This window comes from Chlorocebus sabaeus, chromosome 20, assembly GCF_047675955.1.
Source record: "Chlorocebus sabaeus isolate Y175 chromosome 20, mChlSab1.0.hap1, whole genome shotgun sequence".
Classification (NCBI taxonomy): domain Eukaryota; kingdom Metazoa; phylum Chordata; class Mammalia; order Primates; family Cercopithecidae; genus Chlorocebus; species Chlorocebus sabaeus.
Genome location: NC_132923.1, coordinates 119,847,515 through 119,868,898, shown reverse-complemented (window position 1 = coordinate 119,868,898; position 21,384 = coordinate 119,847,515). Strand labels below are relative to the sequence as shown.

At 53.5% G+C, this 21,384-nt stretch overlaps 1 protein-coding gene across 4 annotated transcripts in view; it reads left to right on the top strand.

Moving 5' to 3' along the window:
• Window positions 1–21,384, top strand: part of PADI1 (peptidyl arginine deiminase 1) — a 45,692-nt gene that overhangs the window by 8,922 nt on the left and 15,386 nt on the right. For 2 of the 4 annotated variants that reach the window (XM_007980318.3, XM_007980319.3), the window contains exons 2-7: window positions 14,504–14,684; window positions 15,787–15,859; window positions 16,537–16,598; window positions 17,972–18,089; window positions 18,194–18,319; window positions 21,065–21,237. In XM_007980318.3, the coding sequence (XP_007978509.3) occupies window positions 14,565–14,684; window positions 15,787–15,859; window positions 16,537–16,598; window positions 17,972–18,089; window positions 18,194–18,319; window positions 21,065–21,237 (672 nt within the window). In that variant the 5' untranslated portion in view covers window positions 14,504–14,564. The remainder of the gene's footprint in view (window positions 1–14,503; window positions 14,685–15,786; window positions 15,860–16,536; window positions 16,599–17,971; window positions 18,090–18,193; window positions 18,320–21,064; window positions 21,238–21,384) is intronic. The other 2 variants (XM_038003918.2, XM_038004305.2) reach the window with 2 other exon arrangements.

Below are 21,384 nucleotides of genomic sequence, written 5' to 3'. Positions count from 1 at the left end.
TGTACTTCTGAGCCTCAGTTTCCACATCTGAAAATGAAGAAACAATAAGGCCAGTTATAATGGGTTCAGGGGAAGATAAATGAGACCACGCATGTATAAGGCCCCTCGCACCATGGGTGCCCTGGCAGTGCTCACAGCTCTGGTAGCTCTGTGAGTTCCCTTTTCTCCAGCATCTGTTCTTTCCCTCACACCTGAGAGGGTGGGAGGAGACAAGGACATCTCAGACTGCATGTGCTGGGAGCATAGGGTGTCTGTAAAGCTCCTTAGCATCCTCAAACACAGGCCCTGGCCCAGCGAAGGGGCAACAGGAAGTTGCCTGGGCTATTCATAGCTGTTGTGCTCTGGTGGACTCTGGGAGGCAGAGGTTGCTCTGGGATCCTGAGTGAGCCCACGGGGCACCTCCACCCAAGAGCCCTTCAGGAACCTTCACCTGGGTGTTGGTGGTGACTATGGAGTTTCCAGTTGCTCTTACTGGTGGGAGGAGGGAAGCCCCCAGAAGAGGAGGTGTTGCTTGTCACCTGAGCCGCTGGGAGTCTGAGCCCTCCAGGAGATGGGTGTGTAGGGATGACATCACAGGAAGTGATTCATTCCCCCAGGGGCTGTGTGAACTGGTTATTTGGAGAAACATTTGTGTTTAGGGTAATTGTGTGCCCCAGGGTATCCCAGCCTAGGAAACCCTTAGGAATCCTCCACTCAGCATGTGCTGCAGGTCCAACCCCACACCCCAGTGGGCTAGCCCACCACCCTGTCCACCCCTGACCCCAGTGGGTTAGTTCACCACCTTGTCCACCCCCACCCCCCACCCCAGTGGGCTAGCTCACCACCCTGTCCACCACTGACCCCAGTGGGCTAGCTCTCCACTATGTCCACCCCCCACCCCAGTGGGCTAGCTCACTACCCTGTCCACCCCCCACCCCAGAGGGCTAGCTCACCATCCTGATGCCCCACACTCCAGTGGGCTAGCTCACCCCCCTGACCCCCACACCCCAGTGGGCTAACTCACCACCCTGACTCCCTGGATCTGGCCAGACTGCCTTGGCCGTCCTTGTCCTTGCCTAAGGAGTTCAGGTGGCTCATGCCAATAAAGACAGGAGTGGGTAGTGTGAGGAATCCATCTGCGGTCCTGCATGGCCCTCCTTGACTGCCCAGAGGCCAGAACCAGAGCCCCAGGCTGGAGGCCATAAAAAACTTTTAATCTTTGGGATGCCGAAGGCTGGCCTTGTAGGCGACAGGGACATTCTCCTGCACTTTCACCCAAGCCTTCCCTACGCCTGCAAAAGCAGCAATGCAAGACCGACTCGGGATCAGAGAGTGGTAGAATTGGAGGGGCACGGGGAGAAGGGACTCTGCAGGCCTCTCAGATGCATTTTCTGGAATTCCCTATATTTCAGAAAATGAAAATGCCAAAACAGAGTTTGAAAACTTGTGGTACATGTAATGTGTACATCGAGTAAATTAATGCTTTTAACTTGCACAGAAGAACGATGAGGCATAATTGTACTCCTCAGGGGAAAATTATAGGATTGACTCCGACACTAATTTCCAGCGAGCGACAGGCTGCCGGCAGCTGGCTGGACACATTCTCTGCTCCATCCTGTCACTACGGTAGGAAGGACACTCTTCACCAGAAGAAACATTAAAACTTCAAGTTTCAGGGTCCTTGGAGAATATGAAGCTGGGGTCCTCCGCAAGTTCCAAGGGACCCTGATGGGCCCCGGGGTTGTAGAACTGGACTCAGAATGGTGGAGGGTGGCATTCTTGAAACATAAAATATTGACATCAGGAAGGGCCTCAGAGGTCAGCCACCCCTTAATTCTGTGGAACGCCCTGCTCTCCTGGGTCCTAGCTGCCACTTGCCGTTTTGGGACTGGCTGGGAATCTCTCCCCCTCCTTCTGGCCCCCCAGGCCCTCCGCTTTCCGCCTCCTTACTCCTTCCTGGCATTTCCTGGATCCTAGTCTTGGAATGTCTCCTCACTCCGAGCCTTCTCCTCTTCCCTTCTTAACTCCCATCCCTTTTACCCCCAGCTGGTCTTTGCATGCTGTGTGATCTTGGGCCAGTCACGTAGCATCTCTGAGCCTGTTTTCTTCCACGTCACTCCCAATAGGAGTGACATCCCTTATTGCTTGTACCTTCGAAGCTGGCACCTTTATTTTTTCCATTTCATTTTATTTTTATTTTTGAGATGGAGTCTCGCTCTGTTGCCCAGGCTGGAGTGCAGTGACATGATCTCGGCTCACTGCAACTTCTGCCTCCCAGGTTCAAGTGATTCTCCTGCACTCCTCAGCTCCCCAAGTAGCTGGGACTACAGTTATGCACCACCCCATGTTTTTAATGGAGACAAGGTTTTGCCATGTTTTCCAGGCTAGTCTCAAACTCCTGACCTCAGGTGATCTGCCCTCCTCGGCCTCCCAAAGTGTTGGGATTACAGGTGTGAGCCATCTCACCCAGCATCAGTTTTTATCTTTTTTTTTTTTTTTTAGACATGATCTCGCTCTGTCACCCAGGCTAGAGTGCAGTGGTGTGACTATGGCTCACTACAACCTCAAACTCCTGGGCTCAAGTGATCCTCTGCCTTAGCCTCCCAAGTAGCTGGGATTACAGGCCTGAGCCACTGCACCCCCGCCTATTTTTCCCATTTTGCATTGAGGAATTCCACAATCCAAAGAACACGGACACGCTTTGGGGAGAGGAGAGGTGACTCACGACTTGGACTCTAAATTCAGGGCCCTATCTCTCAGGGACATTCTGGTCCCCAGCCCCTGTTTACCTCTTCTGGGAAGACTAGTGAGTGAAAGTTGTCCCTCTTCTCCAGCCTCCATTCCTGGCTGGGTAGAGCTCCACTTGGGAGAAGGCTACTTCAACCTGCGCCCTCAGCCTGGGCTCTCTGGGCGTGCCCCTCCCCAAGCAATGACAGGGCATAAGGCACCCACTAGTGTGATTTCTGTGAATGAGGGAGAAGACAGGACACAGCCACATCATGTGTAACTCCTGACTCCTGAGAAAATGCCTGAGCATGCTGAAGGGTCTGGGATATCAGCCATTGCCCTCCCTCAACCTCCATCAGCCCCAGCCAGTCCCCGGGAGAGGACCCAGGGGAAAGCTAAAGCCAGGGTTGCAAGCCAGGGGACTGGGGGTTGGAGCTACCCCCTCCCACTGTCTGGCGCCCACACCTCACATCTCAAAGAACCTCCTGTGGTCTTTTCCCCAGGGCAGCCTGCTCCTGGGCGCCTGCGCTGTGTTGGGCTCTGGCACTCGGTGATGATACGGCCCATGGCCACATGTGAGGAGCTTCCATCTTAGTCGGGAGTTAAACAAATTTCAGGATGTGGGTTTCAACAATTGCACACCTGACCCATTTTCTTGGTCAGGTAGGAGAGTGAAGGGAGGTGCCAGGGTCCTCTTAACCACAGGGCCCTGTGTCCTCTTTTGCCCAGGTCTGCCCACTCCTCCATGCCTTTCAGATGCCCTCTGTGGCAGTAATGATCATGAGGGCAGCCCTGGTTTTTGTTTGTTTGTGTTTGTCTTGAGATGGAGTCTTGCTCTGTCACCCAGGCTGCAGTGCAGTGGCACGATCTCAGCTCACTGCAACCTCTGCCTCCCGGGTTGAAGCGATTCCTCTGCCTCTACCATGCCCAACTAATTTTTTGTATTTTTGGTAGAGACAGGGTTTCACCATGTTGGCCAGGCTGGTCTTGAACTCCTGACCTCATGATCTGCCCACTTCAGCCTCCCAAAGTGCTGGGATTACAGGTGTGAGCCACCGCACCCGGCCGGCAGCCCTGTTTTAAGTGCTCACTGCACTATCTCAATTAAACCTCACAACAAGCCTGTGAGATGGGGACTACTATAATCCCCATTTGCAGACACATGGAGACACAGAGAGGTTGAGAGACTTTTCTGAAGCCACACAGCCCACAAATGCCAGAGCTGGGATTTGGACCCAGGTCCACCTGGTTCTAAATTCTGTGACTGCCCAGGCTCTGGCACTCTTCTATGTTGCTGGGTAAGTGAGGGGTGAAGTGAGGGCAGGGCAGCAGATGAGCTTTGTTGTCAGATCCAGGCAGGGGCCAAGCACAGCTGTGCCCCATCACCCTCTGTGTGACCTCTCTGCATTTCAGCTCATTTTCTGTAAAATGGGGAGAAGAATAATCACTCCCCTATTAGCAGGCAGCGGCCATGGGGATGGAATCAGAGAATGGAGTAAAAACCCTCCGTAGACTCTGACGGACCTGCCCCTTGTGGACCCCACAAGGGCAAAGCCGAGGATGATTTGTCTCTGCTTTCCTGGTGCCCAGCGTGGAACCTGATGTACAGTAGGTACCCAGGAAGGTACGTTGAGGCAGAGTCACTGGTAGCACTAATGGGAGCCCTGTGTGCCCCAGGGGAGCTGCTGGCCTTTAGCGCTGGAGCTCACGGGGTGGCGGCCAGTATCCCAGGACTTTCAGTCTCCAGGCAGATCCCTGGCTCCAGGCAGAATCGCCCACGGAGCTGGTCACCCCAGGGGATTTGCTGGACCCTGCTGGCTGACCCTATGGCATTTCTTGTGGCTTCATTCCAGGACACCTAGCGGCTGGTACCTGTAGGGCTCTGGCAGGCAGGATCCTGGCCAGGTATGCAGGGGAGCCACAGGCTCAGCCAGCAGTGGCTGCTCTTCAGCCTTGTCATCTGATTCTGCCTGATTCTCCCTCTCCTGCCCCCACCACTCACCCAGCGCAGTGCCCCAGACGACCCCGAAGAGCACACTGGCCCCCACCCCCACCCACTCGGTTTCTGTCCCCAGGATCTGGCCATGTCCAAACTGCAGCGTAGGACAGTTGGCAGGGAAGCCCTTCTCTGCGACTGCTGTATTTCTCTTCTCCCTAGAGACCAGGTGGTACATTTCCGAGCTGTTGCCATAAAGTTTGGCCTGTGGAGCCCCAGTGGGCCGAGGCTTCTGGGAAGCAAGTTGCAGCCACGCAAAAGGAAAAGCTTTCTAATGACCTGAGCTGTCAAAGCAGAGAGGGGTGGAGGTAGTGAGCTGTCTGTCTTGGGGAGCGGGCAGGGGGCTGGCCAGGATGACCTCCGAGGCCCGCCTCTGACCCAAGGCCTACCCTATGCAAGATGCTCCTTGGTCTGTTCTGTCATTTTAGGGCAGACAAGGACAAGAAGATCACAGGCACCAGCCCCCTGGCCTTGCCCTTGTATGTAGATGCATGGTGGGGCCAGGGGGCTGTGGCTCTCCTGCTTCGGTGCTACCACCCTCCCTAGGCCTCCCTGGCCTGCTGCCAAAGAGCCGTGCAGAGGAGCTCACTTTGCACACTCTCAACACATTCCTGTTTCCTTCCGACATTCCCGATAGTCTCCTCCTTCCAGTCCCCAACAGGGGCATGCTCAGGGCACACACGCACTCATTTTAATACCAGCCAGGACAGCTCCTCACTTTGCCATCTGTGTGACCTGAGAAAGTTACTTAAGTTCTCTGAGATTTCTTCATCTGTGAAGTGGGGACAGTAATGTGGAGTCTTCATTAGGGAAAAGGAGCCAGGCCCGTAGGAGCAGGGAAAAGTTAAAAAAAGAAAGCCGATCAGGTCCGAGCCTGCCTTTCTTCATGGTCCGGGACACACAGCCCTCCTGTGCAAATAACTCACAATCTTCCCGGGCCCAGCTCTCACCAGACCCCTGCAACTGAACTCCTCGCAGCCTTGGCATAATCAGTACTGCACAAAGCCCTTTTCGACAGCATAAACATCATCCTATAAAATCCCCAGCAAGGCTCTGTTTCTTTGCAGTCGGCTTCTTTCTTGCACCCCAGAGAAAGGCTTCTTTCTTGAAGGCTGACCGTCGTGTCTCTGGCGATGTATTTTCCTACTTTCTGTAATCAATCTGCTTTCCTTTGCATGCAACTGTCCTGGTAAATTCTTTTACTCCTGCATTACCAGCCGTCATTACCCTGTGACAAGTAACACCTACCTTGGTCGGGAAGCAGGAGTTGGAGTGAAGTCGAGATGAGATCGTGGATAGCAAAAGCTAAGCATGTGCCTGGCACATGGCAGGTGCTTGAAAATGCAGGCTCTTTCCCTGCCCCACTAGAACCCATGGAACATGCTGCCTCATGCCATAACCAGTGGGTGAACCCGCACCTTACCACAGGAGACAGGCAGGGGTGAAGAGTAGCTGGTTTTACACTCCTCATCCCACCCTCCACGTCTCCTTTGGTGAGATTCTGTAAGAATTCACCCCATCCTGCTCATAGCCCCTCTATTGAACCTGATGCAACTGGCCCTGCTCTGGGCATGAGGCTGGCAGGCATTGCAGGGTGAGTAGGAGGACGCTGCTCTGGGTGGCACAGACAAGATGTGAAGTGGCCACCAGGAAGGTCTGAACCAGGGCCATGGGGTCACAGAGAAAGCAATAGGTTTCCAGCTGGAGTGAGTTGGGCTGTGTGGGGCTGTGTGGAGAAGAGTAATCGTCACCGTGGTGACAGCATCTAAGGCTGAGAAGTCACCATCTCGGGGAATCCCTCCAACGGCCTAGGAAGTAGCTCTTGGGATTATGCCCATTTTACAGGAGAGGAAAATCAAGGCAGTTGAGTGACCCAGTTTGAGGCCATGCTCCACACAGAACCCACACTTCACTCCATGGAAGAGGTGGCATTGGAAGTGGGTCTTGAAGAATGCAAAAGATCCCCCTCCCCACCCCCCGCCGTGACCCTGCCCAGCGGAGATGGGGGAGCAGCCTGGTGAGGGGCAGGTTCATCAGCATAACAGTGGAAACCATGATAAATGTAATAGTGATTGCCGGGACACCTGATGGGGTGACTCCTCTAGTGGTAACGATTTTGGTTTTTTTTTATTTGGAGGGGTGCTTTCAAATCCATGACCTCACCTTCCTATGCCCTTGGGGACATGCCAGGACTGCACATCTGGGAGTTGGTTAGGTCTGGGGGCTACATCATGAGACCAAAGAGAAGCATCTTGGATAGAATTATTAGATTCAGAGGAAGCCGGGAGCAACTCGGGAAAGCTGGCGCGGCACAGCCCACTGTGGGGTGGCCTGGGGCTCCCCACAAGCTCCCACTCCTGCCTGTCACACCTCCCAAGGGCAGCCCTTCCTCCACGGCCAGTCACCTGATCTGGGCACCTGAGAGATCAGGAAAGGCAGTGTGAGCCCCGTCTCCCAGCCCCGGGGCAGGGGAGTGGTGGGATGCCAAGGGAATGAGAATCAAAGGCAGCACAGGGCCTGCCCGGCATAACCTGCCTTGCTTGGGTGCCAGAGAGAGTAAGCAGTCCCCTCCTCCTGCCTCTTCCTGGTGGTCTTCAAGCCTCCTGCTGGGGTACCCGCTGCTCTTCTGTAGCTGAAGCTGACCTGGATGGGGATGATGGGAGCCAAGTCTTGACAGCAGTAGGGCTGGGACTAGAACAGGCCCCTCCTCGTGCCTGCGGGAGTGGCCCTGGGTCTCAGACCTGCATAGCAGGTGTCTCCTGCAGGAAGCCACCTTTCCCCCAAGGCCCAACCCCTCTAGGCACTGCCCACTCATCTGTCACTCACAGGGGAGTGAGACATTAAGACCAGGAGCCCAGCACCCCAGAGAGAGGTGAACAGAGGTGTGAGCTACTGAGCAAGTTTGGGGTGGGGAGGGAGCAGATCCAGACTACAGGAAGCTGGGCTGGGCTTGGAGGGTCTTGATAGCCCCAGAGGAATGGTGCCCGTCACTCCTTCCCCCTTCTATCATCATGATCATCATCATCATCATCATCATCATCAATTTTCTACCAAGACTCCAAATAGGGGGGCTGTGACTTGGAGATGTCAACTTTTGCCCAAAGCTGGGGATTGGCTCCACAGAGTCCTGCTTCCCCTGAAAGGGCTGTGTCTGGCACTGGTGGTCCCTGAGTGGGGTGGAGCAGGAGTCCCCTATGAGCTAGAAACCCTTCTGCTGCCAGCTGGGTGCCCTGGGCTTGTGGCTACTTGCTCTTGGAATTCATGGGCCAGGCCGACTGGATTCAATCATGGCTCAGCCACCTCCCAGCTGGGCAGTCCTGAGGAAGCCACTCCACTGTCCTGAGTCACTGTGTCCTTGTCCAGAACTCATTCATTGTGCCCCTGGTTCACGCCAGGCACTAAGTTGGATGCAGAGATGACAGCAGCGATGCAGACAGCATAAAACAGAAAAAAAAAAAATTCTGCATTTTAGAGGGAGAGCGGTCAGGTGGCTGGGAGGTGGGGGCCGGTGCCACGGGCTGGAGTGAATTTGGGGCTGGGGCACCAGGCTCATGGTGTCATTCATGTCACGCCATTTGCAACAGACAAGAAGGGTACATCAGAAGGGCCTCGTATGCTACCCTGAAGGAAGGAAGTGAGGGGCTGGGTGGACTGTAGGGATCAGTGACAGGAGCTTTCCTGGTAGAGAGAGCTGTAGCCCTGGCATGCTCAACGAAGGGCAGGGAACCAAGCGAGAGGGCGTGGGGAGGGAAAGCAGTGGGTCAGGAAGGCCTGGGAGTCCACACAGGCTCTGGCGACAGGCTCTGAGCAGGAGGGATGCGACGGGACTTCTATTTTAAAAGGTCCCTCTGGCTGCTGTGTTAAAGCTGGACTGTAGGGAGAGAGAGGAAGCAGGGCACCGGCCTATGTGAAAAATCCACGTGGAAGCAACTGGTGGCTTGGACAGGGTGTGAGCTGTGGCAGAGGTGAGAGCAGTCAGGGTCTGCAGTTGCTATGAAGGTGGTGCTCATGGGATCTGCTGAGGGGCTGGCTGTGTGAGTGAGGGAACAAGACCAGGTGAGGCTGAATCAGAAGGTGGAGATGCTATGGACAGACTTGCGGTGGGCTGGGCAGGAGCAGGTTTGAAAGAAGTGGGGAAGGAGTGGGCATGGGAAGCAAGCTTTTGGCTTTGGATGTGTGAAATTTAAAATGCCTGGAAGGGCCGGGCACAGTGGTTCACGCCTGTAATCCCAGCGCTTTGGGAGGCCAAGGCCAGCAGATCACTTAAGGTCGGGAGTTTGAGACCAGCCTGGCCAAAATGGCGAAATCCCGTCTCCACTAAAAATACAAAAATTAGCTGGGCATGGTGGTGAGCTCCTGTAATCCCAGCTACTTGGGAGGCTGAGGCAGGAGGATTGCTTGAATCCAGGAGGCAGAGGTTACAGTGAGCTAAGATCAGGCCTTTGCACTCCAGCTTGGGTGACAGAGCAAGATTTTGTCTCAAAAAATAAATAAAATAAAATGCCTGGTAGACACCCAGGGAGAAACTCAGAAAAACAAGAAGTCTGGGAGTTCTAACCATATTGATGTGGCAGGTGGAGAAAACCAAGGAAGTGGGTGTAGACAGAAGAAAGGAGGGAGAGGTGAGGAGAGGGAGGGGAGGAGAGGAGGAGAGGGGAGGCTGAGCCCTAAGCCAGGTGTGCTGGGGCTAGCTACACTCTGAAGAGTACCAGTGTGGGGATTCTGCCGTTGCCGATGGTGCCTATTCCAATTACACATTTCGGAACTTGTTGGGGTGGGGCGGAACCACAGATGGGCTCAGGGGCTCCCTGGACCCACTGTGAGATGAACCTGAGCTGAAACTCCGTGGATCACCTGGCTTCCATGAGCCCCTGCTCTGCCAGGTGGGCGGCAGTGATGTTTCGGGTCTCCCAGACCAGTTCAGGGCCAGTGTGCAGGAGAACTGGAAATGTACGGTTACTTCCTTTTCCCCAGTGACAGTCACCCGGGTAAAAAGTTGTGCGTCCTCTTGGGGAAGGCTGGGAGAAAGATGAGCAGTGTAAGTTTTTGGCAGTGTACCAGGGTCCTTCCTCAAGATCTGATTATTTATTTTTTAGGAAGGTTATGAGCCCCTTTTTAAACACAGACACTATTTAAAATTAAATTGTACACACAATTAAACAAATTATATTAAAAACAAAGGCAGTAATACTGAAACTCATCACCGCTTAATTATTTTACTGCATTCTACCGTCGTCTATATATAGTGGAAGTAGTGATGTCACGAGGTGCTATTATGCATCTCTTTGGAACTCTGAGTCCAATGATGTTGGGCTGGTAACTTGAAACTGGCCAGAGTGGGAGTATTTACACCACAGACATTGGTCGAGGCTACAAATCAGGGCTTCATTCACGGTTTTATTGAATGTCTAGAGTTCAGAAAGTGATGGAGACAGGTTAACAATGCTAACTAAATTTAAAAGTGTATTGCATCTATAGACATGACATTGTGGTTAGTACCAAAAATTGATGAAATATTACTCCAGGATTATCTGATTCAGCAAAGAAGTTGCTCACATCCTAGATGAATGAATGAAGGGTGGCATGTATCTTCATTGTTTCCCTTTCATTTTGTTCGTGAATGTAAACAAAAATATCAACCAACGTTTACGTCACATATCAGATTTAGTGACAATAAACTTACGGAGGAAAGAATAAGCAGACTGAGATGCAATTGCATTGACCAAATCATGGTCAAATTGCAACCACAGGTTGACTACAGTTGCAAGACAGGGCATCTGGAAGAATCAATGGACTACATAGAATTTACAATACATTTTACAATAAAGAATAATATGTATTATATTATTATTTTTACATTATGTGCTACACACTATTTATATCAGTAAAATTTATAATAAATTTATGTATACATATATGTGCATAAGAACCTCCCACTCCAGAGAGCTGGTTGTTAAACATTTGCCAGCACACCATTGCCTGGAGTTGGGAGTAAGGGGGGTAACACAGCAAAGGCGTCAGACGAAAGGCCAGGGAGTCAGGGGAGAGCAAGCAGAGTCCATGTCCCAGCTGCCAAGTGGGAAAGTGTTTCAAAGACAGGTGATCATCTGGGCCAAGTGCCTCTGACAAGTCATCGAGGGGAAGAACAGAAAAGACCCATTGGGTTTGGCAACAGTGGGGTTTCCATGGTGTGGTGGGGAGGAAAGTCTGATTAGCGGCAGGTTGCAGAGGCAAAGAGAAGAAATAATTGGAGGTATCAAGGGAGCAGAAGAAAGGAGGGGATCAAAGGAGAATGAGTTTCAGGATGGGTGATATTCACCATGTCTGTGTGCTGGCTGCAAGGCGGGGGAGAAGGGGCAAGGCCGGTGATGCCCTTGAGTAGGGGATGTGCCCCCAGGAGGGCTGGTCTTGGGCAGGAGCCCAGGCAGCTCACTCCTCGTCCCAGGAGGGAGATGAGGTGGTGGGAGGAGGGAGGTTGAAGGCTCTGAGTGATGAGGAGGAGGAGCGGGGAGGCTTCCGGAGATAGGAGAAGATAGGACATAGTCCTCTAGGACACTGAAAGAGAAAAGAGCCTGGAGCAATGCTGTAGGAGCACCAGGCATGTCATGCATCCCTTGAGGTCAGCAGTCATGAATCCAAGTGAACCGTGGTCAGCTGTGTGGTGCAGGTGCAGAGAGCGTGGAGAGTTGGATCTGATTGTATAGCTGGAGCTCTGCCAGGCAACTCAAGAGAGGGAAGGATGAGCAAAAGATGAGGGAGTGGTGCAAGGGGGTGGCCGCAGTGGGGGCCTATGGCATCTATGGGACTATGCTGGGGAAGGGAAGAGGGAACATGAGGGGTGAGGGATAGCAGTGGGAAGTGGGTAGAGAGGATTCAGCCTTCAAAGGTCGAGTGTCCCATTGGGCTGAAGGCTTGGTGGCATTGGTGTGTTAGGAGCAAGCTGGAATATTGGGAAGCGGTGCCCGAGTGGGTTCCTAACAGGGGAGCTTGTAGTGGGTGCAGTTTTTCAGTAATGACATTCTATAGTGCCTGCCCCAGGAAGGAGGGGATGAGGCCAGGTGGAGGTCATGAGCATTGGAAGAGAGGTCAAGGGGCTGAGGGACCAGGGTGCAATACACCATCTACATCGCCATTGAAGTATAAACTGGTGACAGCAGCAGGCTGAGGAACATGGCAGGCGCTGGCACCCTCGAGATGAGGACAGAGCGACGGTGTGCAGGGGTGTCCCTGTAGATGGGCGGGGTAGTCTGGAAATGTCAATGCAAAGCTGGGGGTTTGCAGAATAAAGATGATGATCTGGAAGGGACATTGAGGAGCATGAAGGACCCTTGCCCACCTCCAGGCCCAGGGGCTGGAGGGAGTAAGGGGGAAGCAGTCACCATAGAGATGGCTGCAGGGGAGGCCATGCCTGCTGTTGGGGGCAGGCTTCCTTTAGAGTACAAGGTCAAGAAAACTGTCCGGGGCAGGACTGAGGATATCATGCAGATGACGGCGGCTGGGATTGAAAGGGAGTTGGGGAGGATGAGGAATGGAGTCAGACGAGAGGATGAGAGTCCAGGAGACTCGGGGTTTCCATGGTAACTGATGTAAATGATGAGGAAGAGCAGGTAAGATGGGAAGGCCCCCAAAAGTGCTGTGGAACGTGGTGATCATAAGGCCAGGAGTGGGGGATGGGGGTGGTGGGTCTTGCCAGCAGTCTGCGGGGGTCTGGGGCCCCTGCACACTCCTGCCTTATCTGTAAAATGGGAATTACAATCTTTTTGCTTTGGGGGGTTGAGATGAGCATTAGGGAGCACCGAGTAGGACTTGTGATTAGGACTGTTGTCACCGCAGTCAATGGAGATAGTTTTTTGATGGGGCCAAGTGATCATGGCAGAGGTTGCGGAGGGGGTCTGGTTTCTCTAGAGGGCTGAATATTTGGGTGGTTTTTTAGGGGTCCAGGAAAGGATGAAGGCGGGAGAATATGTAGAAGGACCCCTTTTGCAGAGTGGCAGAAAGTGAGAATCCATCCATTCACTAACAAGTGTTTATTGAGCACCTACCATGGGCCAGACACTGTTATAGGTGTTGGGGATGCAGCTGTGAGCAAAACAGACACAATTCCTCCAGCAGCATCTTTGTAGTCAGGTGGATGTCTGTAAGTGGACTTGACCTTGGGTGGTGTCCTGGTGGCTGATGACTCTGCCGTGGGGGATGATGTTGGAGAGCCCTGACATACAAAGGAAGAACAAGCACCCATGTGTAGTTCTCTGATTCAACCTCCCCTCCAGAGTGTGGACGCCACGGGCCCAAGAGCCTCCTGGAACTCGGGATTAGTGCAGTGCCTGGCACAGACAGGCCACAGTTCACGCTTATGCAGGGGATGAAAAATGAGATGCCACCCACAAAGGCTCTGTTGGTTTTGCTCTGGGTGCCCTGTAGCCTGAATGTGCAGTGCATCCCCCTCTGATGCTTCAGGCCAGGAAGGCTGGTCCCAATCAGCTGTGACTGGGAGCAGCTGGTGGTGTGAGGAGTAGGGTGGGGCCCCAGAAGATGAGTGTCCCAGGTTGGGGCCAAGGCAGATGGGAAGCTTCTCAACACCCATTTCTTGATCCCAGAGCTCTGGTGTATCAGGTGAATGCGGTGTATTGGGTGATGGAAAGAAGCTGCACTGGGTACTGGCATTAGTCAAGTTCTAGATCTCCACTCAAGTACAGATGGGCTTGAATCCCCCTGCAGAGCGGCAGAAAGTCAGAATCCATCCCTTCATTCACACGTGTTTATTGAGCACCTACCATGTGCCGGACACTGTTATAGGTGCTGCGGATGCAGCTGTGAACAAAACAGATAAAATTCCTGCCCTTGTGGAGTTGACCTGCCAACAAGAAAGATGGACAGTTGACTGGCATTGAGGTGGGAGAATCACTTGAACCCGGGAGGCGGAGGTTGCAGTGAGCAGAGATCGCGCCACTACACTCCAACTTGGATGACAGAGCGAGACTCTGTCTCAAAAAAAAAAAAAAAGAATCCGAGCAGGGGAAGGGAGATGGGGGGTCAGTGAGGGGGAAAGATGGGCAGGGTGCAGCATTAAATGGAGTGATGGGGGGGCGGGGGCTTGCTGAGATGACATTTAGGCAGAGCCCTGAAGTGGGTGAGGGAAGGAGCCTTGTGGACATCTCGGGGAGGAGCAGTCGATGTAGCAGAAGCAACCAGTACAAGGACAGCCTGGCATCTTCATGGCTCAACAGGAAGGCCAGCGTGGCTGGAGCTAAGTGAGCGAGGGGAAGTATAGTAGGGAGGAGGCAGTCAGCAACGTGGTAGGGGCACATCAGAAGGGCCTCTTATGCTACTCAGGAGGATTCTGCCTTTTACTGAGTTTGATGGAAACCACTGCTTTTGAGCAAAGGAACAACACGCTCTGCTGTGCGCAGAACAGACTGGAGGGGCCCGGGTGGGACCACGGACCCAGGAGAACCGCTCAGTGATCCAGGCGATGGGTGATGGTGGCTTGGGCCGCAGCGATGTCAGTGGAGGTGGTGAGAGGTGGTGGGTTAGTGGATTTCCTGTTGAGCTGGAAAGTTTGGAAGTGTCAGATCTGGAAGGGACTTGGGTGTGGGCTGGGGGTGTCCAAGGGTCTGCCATCTATGCCCTGGCTTCCTGAAGCCCAGCCCAGGTTGGTCTCCTGGTCAGTGGCACTGCCCTGTGCCTCCCCGGCCTGGCAGTTGAGGGGTGCCGTTTGAACGGCCAGGCAGCCCCAGGCCCCCACCCCACGGCGGCCACTCCTCTGAGTACTGGGTCTCTTCCCATTCCCTTCTCTGCCAGTGATGTGCCCAAGGGTGCCAACAGCTTCAGGGTCTCTGGAAGCCCTGGGGTGGAGATCTTCATGGTCTACAACCGCACACACGTGACAGAGCCCATAGGCAAGGTCCGTTGGCCACTGGACACTGATGCAGACATGGTCGTATCTGTGGGCACAGCCAGTAAGGAATTAAGGGACTTCAAGGTAAGAGGCCACTTTCTCACAGAAAAGGGTTGGCTCTCCCCACCCCCATCCAAGGTAAGAGCCCCACCATGGCAATTCCCATTCCAAACTCCCCACTTAACCAAACCTCACAAAGCTGATCACGGTACACACACAAAACGGATCCTGACACAACGCCACAGATGCCCCAACCACGCAAACCTCCACCACCGCTCCAGTGTCACACATGTACACATGAATACTCCCACAAAACACAAGCTCTCCTAGTCACCCCCTCAGATTCATGGACAACTTCACATTAATCCCTGTATTCAGCCCACACACAGCCCCAGCCAGAAGCCCCAGCACTCTCGTGAGGGCAGGATCACACAGCAACAACCCGTGCAGGTGCACACACACACGTCCACACCTTTGTGTGCACAGATCTCCCACGCCTAAGCCAAACTTCTCTCTCGTTGCCTGCCCGAAGCTCAGACGATTCCCTCCTCACTCGCCCCAGCCCTGGGCACCCATGGCACACAGTGACCCACCAAATCCTAGACATGACCTTTTCTCCCCGACAGGGAAAGGGCAGGGATGAGGCAGCTGTTGAGAGAGGGGCTCAGGAGCTCACCGTGGGCTCAGACCCCACCTCCTCTGCTTGCTAGCTGAGGAACTGCTGGGACTGCAGGCAGGACCGGGACAGTCTCCTGTCGATTGGGGCCATCCCAGGGGCTCACTGTGATGATGGAGTGGAGGTTCTCATTCCTATTTTATAAAGGAAGTACCTGAGGCTAAGAGGAGCTGAGAGACTTGCCTAGGTCGATGGAGCCAGCTGTTCCTCCCTCATCTGCCAGCCGCTCCTGCTGGGCGCTGCCCTGCCTTTCCCATCCCTCCACCCTGCCCCCACCCTCCTTGCTCCTCGCACCTGCTCTGGGAGTCAGGGTGGGCTCCACAGCTGCTTACTGGAGAGGTAGCTCTGAATCCCAGCCGGGAGCCCTTGAGTCTTGGGACTTCAGAGACTGGGAGGGTCTCCATGCCTCCTGTGCCTCTAAGTAGGGCTGTCAGGGTGTGTCCCCCATCTCCTCTGCCCCCGCCATCTCTGAAGGTGGTGGCCGTGCAGGCTTAGGGCTGTGTTCCGCAGGTGAGGGTCTCCTACTATGGGGAGCAGGAAGACCAAGCCCTGGGCCACAGCGTGCTGTACCTCACTGGCGTCGGTAAGTAGCAGCTCCCTGGCAGACCATCTGTCCCCTCTTCGCCACTCCAAGTTGCCTGTTTGAGGGTCTTAGTGAATTCTTTGGAGTGGAAGACCCATGGCCAGCTTCCTCCATCACTGAGGGGCTTGGATTCCTCAGGGACCTTCTGTCCACTCTGGAACCACAGGGATTGAGGCCCAGCAGGCCTTAGGACTACAAGGATCTAGAAACTTCACTGCCCAGTGAACAACAGCTAGACTCACAATAAGCCTCCTTCATCCAGAGTCCCACGTATACCCTCATTAGACCTCCAAGACCCAGCATGGAACGTGCCCCCTTCAGCTAGGGCCCAGGGCAATGGAACGGCAGAACCCAGCCCCTGCAACCTCAGGCCATGTCCCCAGTTGCCAGAGTTTGGGGTCACCAGCATATGATCTAGAACCCCAAAGCCAGCAAGAGCTAGCAGGTGGACATGCACAGGCAAGCAAGTCATTCAAGAGCCAAAGGCTTGGGTCCCTCCAACTCCCAGAACCACAGGGCAAGCCTCAAGGGCCTCCCAAGTGTGGGGTCTGACCCCCAGTCAGGGCATCCTGGCCCTCACGGGTTTGGGGCGGGGTCAGAGTTTGCCCAGCCTGGACTTTAGGGGTGTGAAGATGGGGCTGGATGAGCCCTGGCAGCCCCTCTCCATCTCTTTGCAGATATTTCCCTTGAGGTCGACACAGGCCGCACAGGCAAGGTGAAGAGAAGCCAGGGGGACAAGGTGAGACCCTCCTGGGCACTCCAAGACTGCAGGGTTGAAAGGCAAACTTGGGGCGGTCCCGGGTGGACTGTGCCCTCCCTACAGAAGAATGATGGATTCCCAGGGTCTGTAGTATCCAACCATGTAGGAAACCCATCTGGGACAGCCAAGTTGGCATGAATGGATATTAACCTACACCCTATAGCCAACATGCTGTGACTGCTGGAAAATAGCTTACCCTCTCTGGGTCTCTCTTGTGCCACTTTGAAATTGGGATTGGTTCTTTTGCTTGCTGCCTTTTTTATTTTGCGGGCTATATTTGGACCCCTATACATGTGGGAGTGCTTCCTAAAATGTTGTTGAGTAGTGACTGAAGGCAAGGAGAAGACAAGCCTTCGGGTAGAGGAGGCTATGGTGGCCAGCCCCAGGTAAAGCCTGAAGACTAAGGAGGAGGACAGAGTGGGCTCAGGGCCTCCCCCTACAGGAAGTATCTGAAAGCTTTCCTGGGAGGGCTAGAAGGTACAATTTGAAGAGAAAGACTCCAGAGAGGCAGCCTGGATCACAAGGCTTTGAGGACAAGGTGGGCAGGGCTGCCATGGATGGCAGTGCGGGTAGTTCACTGCACAAGAGTGCTTGGGCATGGTGGCAACTATGATACAAATCATGTCTGGGACCCTACTACAGAGTGGCATCTACCCAGAGGTGTGGGCAAGAGTGCCATAAAGGCTAACAGTGGCCCTGGGCAATCCCAAGGACCTGGGTTTGAAGGCCAGCTATGCGGCTTGGGACTCACCTCCCAGAACCTCCCCGCCCCCTTCTGTGAAATGGGGAAAGTGAGCCCTGCCTTGTGGGTCTGGTGGGGAGGCGTGTTGGGGAGAGCGGCAGCCACAGAGGCAGGGAGCGCTCCAGCCATCTTTCCCACCTCAGCTCAGACCTGAGCTTGCAGATCCTGCAGGACTGCGGGCAGATGCCAGAGATATCTATGGGACAGGTCCCAGGAGAGTGCTGGGATGAAGAAGGTCTCCCAAAGATTCTCCAGATCCCGACCCTCATCAAGGTCATGGTGGGCAGCCTCTGCCCCCCCAGGCAGAGCGAAAGCTTAGCCAGCTTTTGAGGGCCATTTCTGGGTATGGTAACACTTTTGCTTCTCCAGTATGATGGCTAGGTGGAGCCATTGTGTATGGTTGTGCAGACTGTTCACTGCACAAGGATGAGGTGGGTCTAGAGCCTTATCTGTAACTCCATTCCCCAAATAATCCTTTTTAAAATCCTTAAGCAAACCAAGAATATGAAAGTATACAATCTAACAAAGCAGCCCGCCCTGGCCATGTCTAGAACCGCTTCCCGGAGCCTCCTGGGTCCCACTGATCCCAAGGCATCTTATTTTGCCACAGAAAATCTGGCGCTGGGGCCCTGAGGGCTATGGGGCTATCTTGCTGGTGAACTGTGACCGGGACAATCACAGGTCCACAGAGCCTGACCTCACCCACAGCTGGCTGATGTCGCTGGCTGGTGAGTGACACAAGGTGTTGTCTGGGGAGTGGGGTGAGGGGATGGGAGGGGATCCTGTTGGTGGGGTGGAGAAAGGGTGATCTCAAGGGGGTCACTCTCTCTAGACTTGCAGGACATGTCCCTGATGGTGCTGAGCTGCAATGGCCCCGACGAGCTCTTCGACAGCCACAAGCTTGTCTTGAACGTGCCCGTCTCTGATTCCAAAAGAGTGAGGGTCTTCTGTGCTCGGGGTGAGTGGCCTGACGGGGCCTTGTCCTCCCAGCTCCATCCATGTCTATCCTCTCCTCCCCATTTCTCTCTCTTTTTTTTCCATCACCTTTTTGTAACTCTCATTACAGCTTACAAACAACCACTCCATCAGTACCAAATATAGTCCTCAAGGAGGAGGTTCAGCAACGAGTTCCATTTTATGGAGAGGAAAACTGAGGCTCAGATGCAGGAATTCACTGTGGCACAACCATCTGGGGTGGAGCAGGCATTCCAACCCAGGTGTCTTGGGTGCACCAAAGTTCCTCCTTTTACCATTGCCCCACTCCCGTTCCCTCCTCTGGTCAATCAGTGTGGACTGAACTGCATGCCAAGCACTGTCCAGGCAGGGAGGACGTGAGAACCAGCGAGGCTGAGGCCCAGGCCCTGCCCCTGGCCCCAGAACCCAACTTTCTCACCAGAGTTTTCATTAATCAGCCTGTGGCTTTAAAAAATATGGCCAAGGCTGGGCGCAATGCCTCACGTCTGTAATCCCAGTACTTTGGGAGGCGGATTACCTGAGGTCAGGAGTTCGAGAGCAGCCTGGCCAACACAGTGAAACCTTGTCTCTATTAAAAATACAAAAATTGGCTGGGCACGGTGGCTCAAGTCTGTAATCCTAGCACTTTGGGAGGCCGAGGTGAGTGGATCACAAGGTCAGGAGATCGAGACCATCCTGGCTTACATGGTGAAAACCCGTTTCTACTAAAAAATACAAAAAAATTAGCCGGGCATGTTGGTGGGTACCTGTAGTCCCAGCTACTCGGGAGGCTAAGGCAGGAGAATGATGTGAACCTGGGAGGTGGAGGTTGCAGTCAGCTGAGATCGTGCCACTGCACTCCAGCCTGGGCGACAGAGCAAGACTGCATCTCAAAAAAAAAAAAAAAAAAAAAAAAATTAGCTGGATGTGATAACTCATGTATGTAGTCCCAGCTACTTGGGAGGCTGAGGCAGGAGAATCGCTCAAACCCAGGAGGCAGAGATTGCAGTGAACCAAGATCATGCCACTGCACTGCAGCCTAGGTGACAGAGCGAGACTTCGTCTCAAAAAAAAAAAAAAAAAAAAAAAAAAAAAATTGGCTGGGCGCAGTGGCTCACGCCTGTACTTCCAACACTTTGGGAGGCCAAGGTGGGAGGATCACTTGAGCCCAAGAGTTTGAGACCAGTCTGGGCAACATGGCAAAACCTTGTCTCTACAAAACATACCAAAAAATTAGCATGTAGTCCCAGCTACTTTGGAGGCTGAAGTGGGAGGATCACTCGAGCCCAGGAAGTCAAGGCTGCAGGGAGCCGTGTTTATGCCACTGCACTCCAGCCTGGGAGACAGAGTGAGACCCTGTCTCAAATAAATAAATGAAATGAAATGAAACAAAATAAAAATGCACCTTAACCCCGGAGTGCTCTTACTTGTTTTTACAAACAGCAACAGGTTTCTAGCCCTTCCTGATTCCCCTTCACCCTCCTCTGTTCAAACTGACCCAGAACTAGTTGTTCCAGCTAAATGAGCCTGGCAGGAGCCAGAATGTTCCCTCCTGTGCACCAGTGGTGGAAGTTTAGGCAGAGGACTCAGCTTGAAAGCACTTAATGTGACACCAGGGAATAAGCAAAGCCTCGACAAGTGAATGTACATTCTCTCTTGCCCTGTGCGGCCACTGATGTGCTTTCTGTATCTCTGGAATTCCCTATCTCGATATTTCATGTCAGTGGAACCATACAGTAGGCTTCTTTCAGTTAGCATAATGTCTTCAAGTCTCATCCATGGTATAGCATGAATCAGTGCTTCATTACTTTTCTTATGTTTTAGAGACAGGGTCTCACTCTGGTGTCCAGGCTGGCGTGCAGTGATACTACCATGGCTCACTGCGGCCTTGAACTCCTGGGCTCAAGTGATACTCCCACCTCAGCCTCCTGAGTAGCTGGGACTACAGACATGTGCCACCATGCCTAGTTGTTTTAAAAAATTTTGGGGGCCCGGCGTGGTGGCTCACGCCTGTAATCCCAACTCTTTGGGAGGCCGAGACGGGTGGATCACGAGGTCAGAAGATTGAGACCATCCCGGCTAACACGGTGAAACCCTATCTCTACTAAAAATAAAAATAAATTAGCCGGGCGTGGTGGTGGGCACCTGTAGTCCCAGCTACTCGGGAGGCTGAAGCAGGAGAATGGCGTGAACCCAGGAGGTGGAGCTTGCAATGAGCCGAGATCGCGCCATTGCCCTCCAGCCTGGGCGACAGAGTGAGACTCTGTCTCAAACAAACAAACAAAAAAATTTTTTTTGTACAGATGTGGTCTCACTCTGTTGCCCAGGCTGGTCTCAAGCGATCTTCCCGCCTTGGCCTCCCAAAGTGCTGGGATTACAGACATGAGCCACCGTACCTGTCTGGTCATTACTTTTTATGAATTAATAATATTCCATCTTATGACTATATCATATTTTGCATATGTATTTATCCATGGGTAGTTTTCACCTTTTGTGCCAGGTGCTTCTATCTCTTTATTTAGCTTAAAGTTTATATTGGCCTCATGAGAAAATGTTAACCATTTTACAGATAAGAAACTGAGGCTCAGAGAGGTTGAGTCACTGAACCAAGGCCACACAGCTTGCACATGGCAGAGCCAGAGAGAAACCCAAGCAGCTCTAACCAAAAAGGGGGCTCTGTCCTGGATTCCTGGGCTTGCAGCCCCTCACCCCTGTCCCCACGCTAGCCCCTGATTCTTGTTCTTCCTAGGTGGGAATTCTCTCTCGGACTACAAGCAGGTGCTGGGGCCCCAGCGTCTGTCCTACGAAGTTGAGCGGCAGTCGGGGGAGCAGGAGATCAGGTTCTATGTGGAGGGGCTGACTTTCCCCGATGCCAATTTCCTGGGGCTGGTTTCCCTCAGTGTCAGCCTGGTGGACACGGGGGTGTGTACAGCACTGGGGGGTGGGCATGGAGGCTGAGGGGTTTGGGGACCTAGTTTGGAGGCTCCAAGGCTGGGCAGGCTGGGGGCTGGGGGGCTTGAGGCAGGCTAGGGGTCCCTGCAGGACCCACCAAGTCCTCATTTTCCCCTC